This window comes from Semicossyphus pulcher, unplaced genomic scaffold, assembly GCF_022749685.1.
Source record: "Semicossyphus pulcher isolate SPU_LCO1_2020_fin unplaced genomic scaffold, fSemPul1.0.p SCAF_7, whole genome shotgun sequence".
Taxonomy (NCBI): Eukaryota; Metazoa; Chordata; class Actinopteri; order Labriformes; family Labridae; genus Semicossyphus; species Semicossyphus pulcher.
Window position 1 is genome coordinate 16138864 of NW_027211748.1, and position 13361 is coordinate 16152224.

The 13361-nt window shown below is 43.3% G+C and overlaps 1 protein-coding gene across 1 annotated transcript in view; it reads right to left on the reverse strand.

Annotated features, from left to right (window-relative positions):
- Positions 1 to 13361, reverse strand: part of pde1cb (phosphodiesterase 1C, calmodulin-dependent b) — a 111630-nt gene that overhangs the window by 62342 nt on the left and 35927 nt on the right. Inside the window, exon 4 of the mRNA XM_069684430.1 lies at positions 5313 to 5339. Coding sequence (XP_069540531.1) covers positions 5313 to 5339 — 27 coding nt within the window. The remainder of the gene's footprint in view (positions 1 to 5312; positions 5340 to 13361) is intronic.

The following is a 13361-nucleotide window of genomic DNA, read 5'->3' on the forward strand; positions in this document are numbered from 1 at the left end:
AAAAACACTTACTTCCTGTCTTGTAGATGCTCTATACAACTGAACATGAACTCTGACTTGAGTCTGAAACATGAGATCTTGAGAATCGACTTGCACTGAGTCCCGACATCCCAAAACATAACTTCATATTGAGTGCAAGAGAAATGTAGCCCCAGTCCCAAAGTTCTGTGTATAATGACATGTGACTTGACCTGAACTTAGCCTTAAGGGCTCAAGACATGATTTTAATTAAGGCTCGACTTGTACTAATCCCAACTGACAAAAGACTTGGACTTGGCCCAAAACGACTCAAAAACAGCTCTGCAACAGAGTGCGGAAAACAACACAGGGCATAATTAAATCAGGATTTATGCACAAACAAACAGAGACACTGCCCCTGAATGTTAATACTTCTGTCATGCACAAATACATATTTACAAACACTCAGAGGAGTGTGTGAAGACTGGAGCAAAGAGGAGGAGACGTAGGCTGTAGATGCCTGAGTCATTTCTGCCACTGAAAACATGAACTGTAGCCCTGCATAGCTTCCAAGACTGCAATCTGAACAAACAGCAGGCCTGGGAGAGAGACAGGATACACTAAAAGTCTCACATAAACACACAGGCACACACACAAACTCAACAGCGTTGGCAACTGGGCAGACTGCATGAGGCCATTTAAGGCTGGAGGCTCGCCTGGATCAGATGGCAAAACACTTCAAGCTTTAAAAGCTGGGTTTCAAGGAGTGACCGCTGTAGCGTATTTACAGGCGAAAGTAAAAGCCTGTTTCATTTAGTGCAGCATTCAGACGCCTGTCAAAGAGATGCTCTAACGATCCTCTTGTTGCTTTGTTGGTGAATAATCGGTGTAAACGGCGGTGCTTACTTGATCAATGCTTTTTAAAGAAAGAGTGCTTTTTTTCTTCCTCGGCAAATGGATAGAAACAAATTGCTCTGTGGCACATTCAAAGGCGCAAGATTAAAAAGAAGCTTGTCAAAGACACTTTGAATTGAATGTTCAGCAAACTCATCCTCTTCACAATGTCCAATCAGAGCTTAGCAATCCTAAAAAGGCATGGTAGCTCTGTCGAGCTATGGATTTATCCACAAGTCGAAAGGTGTGCAACGACCTTTTGGCCTTTCCACACACAAAAACAGAAGCACAGGTGTAAGCAATGGATTAGACTGCTTTAAAGTAAGCTAACGTAAGCATGGCTACCAAGCTTTCTACCAAAGTAAACTAACCCAGCATTAGGGTTAGCGCTTCATTAGCACACTATGCAGGGTTATAGCGAATGTATTGCAAGCCCGGTGGGCAGCCGGGCCTAGGTTGACACTGCCGGGCCTAGGTTGACACTGCCGGGCCAAAGTCACAGTGGGGGAGCTTGGTTAGAAACATAACGTTAGGTATCGCTGTTGCAGAGCTCACCAGCGACATCTGTTGGATAAACATGAACATCCGTTGGGTAAACATCACGTCCGAGATGTGTCTTCATCACCCTCAATATGCTTAAAGTGGCATTCAACCCTTGAAGCTGCCAACCATCACAAGCTAATGCTTCTTAGCAAGCTTAGCTAGCTAGCCACATAGTGAGTTTTACACCAGCAATATCTGTTGGATAAAACATGAACACCCTATAGGTAAACAGCACTTCTGAGATCAGTCTCTATTACCCTCATTGTGCTTAAAGTGACGGTCAACCCTTGAATCTTCCAACCATGACAAGCTAATGCTACTTAGCAAGCTTAGCTAGCTAGCCAAACAGTGAGTTATACAGATAACATTAAAGGCGAAACTGTTTTTTCCCAACTCCCAAATACCCAAGGTGACAGCGGCGATCGAGTCAACAACAATGGTAGCCAAGCCTCGGGTTGACAGTTGTAATTTCAGTTGCCAAAAATCAGTGATTGCATCAACAATGGAATCAAGAAGCATTCATTCTAAATCAAAGACCCATTGTTTTTTTACCATTTAAATATCAAGTGGTATATCTGACATCGTAATCAATGTAAACTGCTTATGTGCTGTGCTAGAATGGAAGTACGGCAACAGTAACTAAGGGGGGCGTGGCTTAGAGAATTGTTAGAAGAGCACAATAAAGACCATGTGATCAGAAACCATCACAGTAACAGGGAAACTGTTTCCCCGACTACCAACACCAAACCCACATAAAGCACACAAAGGCCTACACAGACCTTTCTTTACAGTCTTTCTGCCTCTTAACTCTTTACATACATCCCATACAAGCAAACACACACTCTTCCATCGCCCATCCCTCCCTCTGTGAAGAGGGCTATCTTTCCCTCCATCTGCGTGTGTGAGGGGTTGTACTGGTGTGTCAGTAATGACAATGTCCCAGTGTTCCTCTCTGCCAATTAGCCCGGCTGTAATTACACAGACACATATGGAGCTGTCAATCACCCGGCTCCTCCACACAGGAACTCACCCACCCAGCAGAGAGAGCGAGAGAGGCAGAGAGACAGCGGCGGAGAGAGAGATCGAGAGTTTCGCACAGCTAGCTCCATATCACTCTGAAGGACCACACGCTGAGCCAATAAGGAGCATGACGAGAGTTTCGTTCAATTACTCTAACTGTGCGGCAGTTCACAGGAAAATGCCATAAAACTGCATTAGAGTGCTGCTAGTGCAGAACTATTCTTGTTTTTGTTTGTGGAGCAATTTTCTTCTAGTTAACACCGTTTATGATGATGCATTCACCAAATTGTACGCAGCATTGGTTATTGACTGAGCTGTCACAAAGAGAATTATTATTCTAGGTTTTTGTGACTTGAAAATGATATATATAAATAATAAAGCAAAATTGATATATATGAATAATAAAACAAAATTGTTGTTAGGCCCTTAAAAGATAGGACTAGTGATATTCTATTATTTCTTATTGTCAAAAAATCCAACTACAAATACAATAACCAGCAACATGTAGCAAAAGACTTGTTTTGCTTGTCCCTCTCTGCCATTGAGCTCCAAAAACATCCCTGAGCCACACATGACATGTGACATGTCCCTTCATTTTGATAAACATGGGAAGTGTAGTTTATTTTGAGTCAATCCCATGTACAACGTCCTGCCCTAGAAAATACTCACTGGAGCACCAAATGTGTATCAACGCATGTCCCAAAACAGTGCCCAACAAACACACTATTTACTCCTGTTTACTATAAGCTGCAGTGGCAAACTGTCGTAGGAAATAACTTGCATTGTTGAATAAATAAATGATAAATGTGACCTGTTTTTAAATGCGTTGGCTCAAAGCAAACATGGACTCGGGCTTGAGTGTCACAGACAAAGCAGCTAAAGCATTGTTTGTTTTGATCTTTACAGGATTTGTCTGTCCATATTATCTTGATCTTGGGTTAAGCTTTTTCCTGAAAATGCCTCACGGACATCACAGTGAGTACCACGTTAAACTGCTTTAGTTACAGGCTTACTAACAGTGCATCAAAGCCCAGTTCGTAATCCTTTTGTCCTCTAAATGTATTGAAAGTACATTTAAAGAAAGGTGATTTGATTGAATGCATTTTTTCATTCTTATTAAACTAAGTTTTGAGAGAGGTGGGTGTGGCAGTGTGTCATGACCAATGAATACTGTATATATAGATGGACGACACATTTCCATCTGCTCTCATTGTACGAAACTGAAGCCAAAATAGCCCCAGTGATAGGCGCTGCCATCTTGCAATGGTGACGTCATTTGGAGCCAGAGTCTGCGCAGTAGAGATCGCGGGTGGAGCCGCCGTAGCCGCTAACCAAAAGACACAACTAAATTGCTGAAAAAAACAGCAAGGATCCCCCACGCCGGCGTATTTAACAGCAGAACAGCTTCTTTGTGTTGGTCTGAAGTTAACATTCACAGATAAGGAAACTTCAATGACTGTAGAGGTTGTTTTAGTTACGTCTCCTCTTGTCATTCCTCTACTCTGCTGCAGGAGCCGTATTTGTCAATCATCCTTCTTACAGCATCAAATAACTAATTAAAAATAAACTTGTCAGAAAAATGAACACTATGACGTAAATCAGCATGATAATAGCTAACTATCAAAATTATCAAAAGTATTTTGATTTTATAGTGTGACTCATGTCCCATCTGTTAGCATGGAGGAGGCAGGCTTTATGAGCTATACTGCAGCCAGTCAGCAGGGGGCGCTCCGAATTTTGTGGCTTCACTTTTAGGTAGCTGTCATGTCGTCCATCTTTTTATACAGTCTATGATTGTGACTGGTGGAGAAGACCTTGGTGTTACCAACAGTCTCTCTCTCATCTTCCCTGCAGGCACACATTTTGATACGTTGCAGCTTTAGTTCGTCTTCAGATCTTCCCCTTACTTTGTTTAATCACACTCTCACACATTATCTCCACTCTAATTCCCCCCCTTCACTACTGATTCCTTTGACCTCCTGTCCGCATGTGTTCTTGTCCCTTTGTTGCCCATTTAATTAATCTCAGCCCACCTTGTAATGGCCTTACAAGCCAGGTCGGCATGATATTACCTTAGAGCTGCAAGATTAACAACTTAGCACAAAATCACTTGCATGGTTTGACTATTAAATCAGACAGCAGACAAAATATTGGTGTACAAAAGTTGTCATTTTCCTAGATGCAGTTCACACAGTCTTATGAGGCCTCCTGGGTCCTACAGCTATCAATACAGAAACACTGTGAGCAAATGATACCTAAATCTTACCCACTCATCCAGTGGTATTAATTAAACCCTGCTTTCGTGCTTGTAAATAAATGCGTTTAAGTCTTAGTGAATGGAGGTCCTGATTTCCCCCGAGCATCTCAGGCACAGCTAAACAAATGAAAGTTTCATAATAAAGAAAATAGCAAGCATGTAGCATTCAAGTTTGTCAAGCTTTAGAGGTCTATAAATTGTATAGTATAGCAGTATAATTTCTATATGTCAGGGTGCTGGTTATGTGGGAAATATGTTGGGCTGACTCTTGACATAACAAAAGAAAGCAAGCACAAGCAAAAGGATGAACTGTGACAAGGTGTCTTGGATTAGTTAAGCTAAGGTCTGTTGCTCTCAGGTATTAATGTGGATTAAAAAAAAGGGATAATAATGAAACAATTACAACTTTTATTCAAAGTGCACTTTCATGACTTACAAAGTGCTTTGAAAGACAAGTTACAATGAATATGAGAGAAGAAAACACAGGTAGGCAAGCAACAAGTGCATGGGTGTCAGAGAGTGGGAGGAAGTCCAGGAATAAAAGATGAGTAGGAGAGAGAGGAGGAGGAGGAGGAGGAGGAGGAGGAGATGGGAGGAATAGGTGTGTGTAAAGGTCCTGAGTCCCAGCAGCAGGTCTTACCTCTGGGACGTCTTCTTGTACTTGCGCCTGACAAAGGAAAAAAAGACATGAAGACTGTGAGGCATCAACTGAAATGTTAATCATGTGATGTGTGTTGGAACCGTTTTTTCGACATAACTTGACCTGAAGAGACAGAAATAAAAGACACTGGACCTCATACAAGAACCACACATACAGGTGATTTGCTCTTGGCACATGCAAGTGATGTAAGAGATCAGAAACTTCAACATATTTTTATCACAAGCTTGAACGAAATTCATCTTTGATCATGACCTGTCGTACAAGTCGTGTAAACACAGCCTGCCTCCTCTCAAAAGGGAAAAACTGATTTGATTTACCTCATTCTGAAAGTACTTGGAGTTACAATGTGATAGTGGAACTTAATGAATAAATAAATTCAATGAGAAATGTTTATTCCATTCATGATGAAATCCTCATAATAGGCTCGGGCAAGATGGCAGCGCTCATGTACGCAGCAGCTCTGCTCTCTACGAAGGGGGTGTCTGTGTCCATTCTTTTTGTTGACAGTTAAATATTGGGCAGAGTGCAATTAATCATGAATAAGTGCAATTAACTGACTATTTATTACTGTTGTGCAGTGTAAATACTTGTTGTTGTTTTTAACTTGTGTTTCCTGTTTTGGTTTAACCTTTACCACTGAGAGGAGATGCAGTGAGATTTGGTTGTACATTTGTGCAATGACAAAGTATTCTACCTAATGTCTTTACATGTGCATGATTTTATAAACCGGCAGAGTTCAGTACATCAAATAATGCTCTGCATCCAACCGCAGCATTTATGCAGGTCCAGTTATATGCTCTGTCGCACCTGACAGTGTAACATCCCTTGTATATGTCCGCCTCTGTCATGTCCCCTTGACTACCTTACGTCTAAATTACAAACCATTTTTGTAAAATGCTTTTTAGGATCTAACTTTACATAAAAACATTCATTCTTTTTCTAGCTCTTTGGGTACAATTCTCTAAAGAAAACCTGCCTGCAGACCGAGTGGAACAAGGAGTCTTATTCAGCTATTTCAGGTATTGATTATGCAAATTGACCACATCTCATGAATGCGCACCTACAGAAGGACAGGTGGCCTTAAGGTGGGAATACAGATATAATACATTATCCAAATAATAAAACAACGCAAGCAGGTTTTTGTTGTTACTGGATTAAAAGTGTGGTATCATTCATATCCATCCATCCATTATCTATACCGCGTGTCAGGGTAGTGGGGAGGCTGGAGCCTATCCCAGCTTTCATTGGGCGAGAGGCGGGACACACCCTGGACTGATCATCAGTCAATCACAGGAGTGACACAGAGACACAGACAACCATTCACGCTCACACTCACACCTTTGGGAAATTTTAGAGTCACCACTGAACCTAACGAGCATGCCTTTGGACTGTGTGAGGAAGCCAGAGCATGCACAGGGAGAACATGCAAACATTACATCTGAATCGGGATTTGAACCAGGGACCTTCTAGCTGTGAGGCAACGGCACAAACCACTGCACCAACATGCAGCCCCACATCATCCACATGGTACATTTAAAACAATGCTAATGCTTACAATCACTTGCACATGTATACAGATGAGGGATTTAAGAGAGTCACTTATTGATATTGATATTAATGAGATGCAAACACACACACATCACCTCATTCCATGACATCCCACACACACACACACACACCAGGAACCTAACCAGTCACATTAAAGTGAAACACACCTACTATCACTTACCCTAACATTTGGCCTAAAACACACCCACACCTCCATGTAGAGATACCAGCGTGGCTCTAAAAGCTACACACACTCACTTGAGGCACTCATAATAGCGGAGTGGAGGGAGGGATGGACCCACTGCTGCTCGACAACAGACGTCGATTAAAATTCTAGTCAGGCAGAATTCACAGCACTTAGCTTGATTTGTTTCTCACTCGTTTTCTGTATCAATCTTTCTTAGAGCTCAGCGTAAAAGTGCAAGCTCAGGAAGTTAGTCTCTGTTAAGAAATGGTGAGTGTTCCCCCATGAGTAGTGGGGGGGGGAAAGAGTGAATTATGTAAAGAGAGAGGAGGAGGAGGGAATCTTTTGAAGAAAGGGGCACCGTGGATAACTAAATAAAAAGGGAATCAGAAGGTCTCTCCTCCTTTATATCACCCTTTATATCACCCCCCTCCCCTCCCTCACTGAGCTTGCTTTACATGTAAATGTGTGTGTCAACAACACAAAGCCTCTTCTAATTAGCCGGCTTTCATGCGATGTCCCCGGCATAATGAGGATGTGGGTTGAAAGAGGTCACGGAAATTCCAGGAATTATTGTTATAATAAAGGTCACAGAGGAGTTGTTAAGCAAAAGGGATGTTTTATATTAATTGACCCTTCGCTAAGCCCCTCCCTTGAACGGCTACTGTCCAATCCTACGTTAGCAACCGTAACTAGGCAGGAGGGCTGTCAAGCTTTCAGAACCAGGAGAGATGCCGTAAATTCGACAGCAGAGATCCTCAAAGTTTAGAGGAGGGTGTCATATTTTTAGCTTTTCTAAAGCCAAAAACTGGAGGAGAGATGTCGGACATGGATTATAAATTGTGGAAGACCAGATCATCAAAAACTCCTTTGGTTGCTCCAAGTTAAGACGTTAACTAATGTGGCTCGGTTAGCATGTTAGCGAACAAAGACGGTTGGATATTAATTGGCTCAAGCCCACAATATGCGGGCAATATCCTGACCCGCTTTAAACAAAATGAAGAGTGGGGTAATTTAGTTTTGCTAGCAATGGGTAAAACCAATGACAGTATATAAAGATGGACGAGGCGTCTCCATCTGCTCTCATTGTACGAAAGTGATGCCAAAATACCCCCCGTGATAGACGCTGCCATGTTACGATGGTGACGTCATTTGGAGCCAGAGGCTGCAAAGTAGAGGTCGGCGGGTGGAGCCACCGTAGCCACATCCGCTAACCAAAACACACACTTCACTTACCGAAAAAACAGCAAAGATCCCGCAAGCTAGCGTGTTTAACAGCAGAACAACTTCTTGTGTTGGTCTGAAGCAGACGTTCACAGTTATGGAAACTTGCTAATTCGGAACAGATTGGCTGCAGGAGCCGTATTTGCCAACAGAGCTGTCAATCATCATTTTGACAGCATCAAATAATGAATGAAACCATGTTTGAGAAGAATGAATTTGACGTGTATTTTGATTTTATAGTTTGACTCATGTCCCATCTGTTAACATGGAGGAGGCGGGCTTTATGACCTATACTGCAGCCGGTCAGCAGGGGGCGATAGAGATGTTTTGGCTTCACTTTTAGGGAGCTGTCATGTCGTCCATCTTTTTATACAGTCTATGGCTAAAACATATTAGATAATGAAAATTATAGGGAGTCATAACTAAACATTAACTTAAAATAAAACAATATATTGACTTACCCTGCTGTGCAGGAACCTTGTTGTTCCTATATGTAATTGGCCTGAGGCTTGCATTGGGATTGGTGAGCTTTTGCCTTGATTTTTATGTCCTCTTCATTCTCAACACTCTGCTGACCAATTATATTGTGGAAGTAGCTTCCAACTGCATACTGTTGTCCTTTCTGTTTTCTTCTCTCTGATATTTGGGAACTATTTTTCCCTTCACATCTCTCACTGTTAATAGTTGAAAACGGCATACTATTTACATGCCGATGCGTAAGCTTTACAGGCATAGCAACAGTAACCAAGGGGGGCGTGACTTCGCGAAGGGTCAATTCAAAAGCCTGTTTTATCTTTTATTTTTTCTTGGGAAGAGCCTCAAAAGTCATGTGTGTCATCCAGTCACCTTGATCCTCCTTGGGCCAAATCCTTCCCTTCAGGGAGCTCTCTGTTATGAACTGTTGATCAAGTGATTAAATAATTCATTGATTTCCATTAATCAATGGGTGACGGAGAGGTCGGGTGTGTCGCGGTGATCTAATTCATCAATGGAAATCTATTGGAATTCATTCGCCAATGCAAAAACATAAAGGGGCCATTTGTCAGAGGGAAGTAATAAAAGACAACGCGCTGTTCATGCCTCCATCAGCCGCTGTCAGCAGGCTCCACACTGCGTCACTGAAGGTGGAGCAGAGGGAGAACGGTCCACAGCAAATGCTCTCGCTGTCTATCCTTGGATGATTGGTGCACTCTGTGGAGTATATGCTGTGCCAGAGAGCGCCATTCAGCTAACACACACACACACACACACACACACACACACACACACAGCTGCCAAACAAATCTCCTCGGATAAGCTGGCAGCACATACAGTAAATGTCACCAAACTGACATGTACACTCTTAAACGCACATCCAATCTATATCATCCACACAAGCACATGCACAGCTAACCTTTAACACACACACACACACACGCACATATATCCTGTTGATCCCACCCTATTAAACGCACAACATACACTGTGTGCAGTGTCAACATCTGTGGGGGCTGCCTGTCAGTCGGAGCCCCCTCTCCCTTCAGACGGAGGCTCTTTGTGAGATTAAAGGCTAATGTGATCTCTGACACGCAACAGGAGCCCTCAGAGCACCCAGCAGACGGCAGCGTAGTGATGATGAAAAAAACCAACAACACAACAAACCCCCCCCACCCTCCATCTCCACCCCTTTTTAAACTCATCTGACTCACTATCCATCAAATATCCAAAAAGACAGATGGGTATGATGGGGGATTTTTGACGGTGGCCGGATGGGAGAGACGATGAAGCCACCCGAGGAAACTTAATGTGGCAGAGGATGAAGGTGCGGGGGGGCCAGCAAATTAGGCTTCTGACACAGCAGAGAGAAACAATGACTAATCATGGAAGAAATGAAACACCATGGAATGAAAATATCTAAAAATATAAAAGAGTGATGGGGGAGGAGAGGAGAGCTGATAGATGAACTGCACCCTCATGCATGGTTCATTCACTCAGTCGAAGTGGCGCAGGAGGAAACTGCATTTCTTCCAGACCTGCAGCAGTGTCATTAAAGTATTTTTTTTTTTAAACACAACCCCCACCCCCAGCAACACCTCCACCTCTGCCTTCTTCCCCGTGCTTAGAAAGATGAACTGAGAATGGGAAAAAGAAAATTTCACACTTTCATTCGCAGTGTGCGGGGCTTTCTCTTCAGGGCGAAAGGTCACAGAGGTGTTGATTGGTCGGGGGATGAGAGACGGTAATATTATAATGTTGAAAAAAGTGGGAGAAAATAGAGGGGTGATGCTGGCGGGGGAGAGAGGCAATAGGTGAATAATAGGAGAAAGCAATATATGTGAGAGGAATTTCCTTCAGGCTCAATATTGCAACTAAAGTAAACTCGTGTTGCATCATAATTCTGCAGCACAACAGGTGCTGAAAATGCAACACAAAAAGGGCTTCTGCACCCAGCATAGCATCATATCCTCTACTTTTGCAGAGTTTTGTGCAGGGGAGTACAAAAGAGGGAACTGTAACTGACTTAAAAAAAGACATGCAATAAGGTTGAAAGTGTGAGCAACCCTCCCTCTGTTAACCCTCCAGCTCTGATGTGTGTTCCCTTTCTGTCTTGCTGTCCAATGAATTGTTCAAAGAGTTCAAAGGAAGTCGCTCAGAGCTGTTTGGTTTTAGGGATTCAAATTTATATGTTCACGTGTGTGTGTGTGTTTCTAATTCTTTTAGTTGAGGCTTGACTTTTTATCAATCTACCTGTTTTGCACACACACGATGCAACTTGCAAATGATGTAAACAAAATTAGTGTTATGTGAACTTACTGTAACCAGGCTTTTATTATGAAAAATCCAAGCTCTTTCCTGTCTCTTTTTTAATCTCTATTAATGAATAAAATGCACTTTTTATGATAGATTATCATACATAATTGACTATAAAAATATATAAAAGCTTAATTCAAATAGAACTGTAGCTCACACAGAAGCTCACACACATACACAGTCACAGTATTGCCGCACACACACTTGTTGAAAGCATTAAAAGTGCATATACTCACAGTCCACGGAGCCGGAGCCAGATCTTTTCTATCTGTTCGGGCTGGAGGTACTTCAGGGCCGTGCTTTCAAACTCCTCGATCTCTTTGGTGGGAGACTCCATGTCAACGGCTTCCGAATGTGCCAACAGGAGATGAAAAAGAAAAGTTTAATCCCTCTTAAGTGTGAGCGGCGAGGAGGACGCAACACCGAGTGGAGAGATGTTGCGATGTGGTGGAACCCAGGACGTGACCGAGGTTTCCTCGTTTCTTCCCTCACTTTTGCACCCACAGCTGAAAAAAACCCGGCGTCATGCTTCCCTTTTTTTTTTTTTCTCCCTTGTTTATATGAGAGAGTGTGTGTGACTGAAACTCAATAACACTCAGTGCAGTGCTGTGCTCAAGCAGCTGTGGCAGTCGTGAAACATCCCAAATGTACCTCTTTCCTGTTCTCCCTCTCTTCTCTCTATCTGTCTCTCTCTCTCATGCGCTCACTTCTCTCCTGTGTGAGCACAGGGGTCCTGGAGCCGTGCCATGCTCTCCCAGCAACAACGGGATGCAGACGGCAGGGCAGCTCAATCCGGGATTAACGCTTACTGCCGAGCTCTTCAACACAAGAGGGAGGGAGGAGGAACACCACCACCAGTCAAAGAGAGGGAGGAGTCTGGCTGATAATGAGAAACCGTGTTCTGTTGCATCCAGTGGGAAAGCAGAGGAAGTGAGGGAGAGGGGATGGAGGGGAGCAAGGGGGGAGAGACCTTTAGGAGAGGAGATGACAAAGGTGCAACTAACCCTTCAGAAATGTAGGAAAATACCCAGACACTTGTGCTTTTTTCATCAGGAATTTAAAGGTGAATGTCATCAAGAAAATAAAGGCTTCACCAGCAGTGTAGTTAAATGTATTCATCTCAAAATGCCGTGCAACATATTAAATGTCATGACACAGGGGATTAAATCGCGTGCAGACAGAGCATTGACACTGATTTGACCGAGATTACTCTGATCCATTGAGCGCATTCTGAAACCGTCCCACATTCATTCAATCCCCCCTCAAACACAAGCATTCGAAGACATTAAATATTACTGTCCCTTCTTCTCTCCAACACAACACACTTCAGCATCCCCCCCCAAAAAACCAGTCTGCAGATTAGACGGGAAAATGTCCTTTCTGCGTCATTAGGTCCCCATGTGGCAGTTACCAGGCCAGTTACAAATTTAAGATGGTTTTATGATACCCGCAGCTACACAAGCCATCATGACGCACTGGCTCCTGCATATATTATGTGTCACATTCCATCCATTATGAAAGCTGCATCAGTAATTGCAAACTGAATACAGGATGTGCTGAGCTGCTTTCTTATTAAGGCAGGACATTAAAAAATGTTTAAAAATTAGTTTGATTGCGTTAAAGACCCTTTACATGTTCCCACATCTCCGCAGCTCTCTTATAATGGTAACACCATTTCCGCTTCCCATCATTCAGCTCTTTCTTCCTATTTCTGCAAGTCCAAAAGAAAGGATGCAAGAATGACTCAGCCCCAGACCCCCCCTTTTCTTCAAGCCCCCTACCACACTCTTAGGTCTTTCAATTACTTGATGCAGGATGCAGGGATAATGCTAGGGCGCCACCTCAAAGAGGCTCCTGCTTTCATCTGCTGAGATGGGTCCTCTGCGCGGAGGGAGGAGTGGGGTCTGCCTGAGTGCCATGACGCCTGCTGATGTTCTCTTCAAAGGCACACGCTTTCTCCCTCTGTCCCTTTGGCTTTCAGTTTCTTTCACTTTCTGGCTGCCGTCTTCAATCCACTCTTCATCGCATATGTTTTTTTCCTCCCTTTTTGTGGAGGTATGCCGCCCCCCAGGAGAGCTCATGCCACAGGCAGAGTTGACAGGTCAACCTGAGGGGAAACCACAACAGTAACTTCGCATTTCGCTTCTTGCTGTTCGCAGGTTCGCACCCCCGGGACCTGATGTACCGTGTCATCTGTGTGTGTAAGTGTGACACTGGACAAGGTTGAGGCTGGTGGTGAGAAAGGTTCTGTCAAAAAACTGCAAGGACTAGGAAGGTCAACA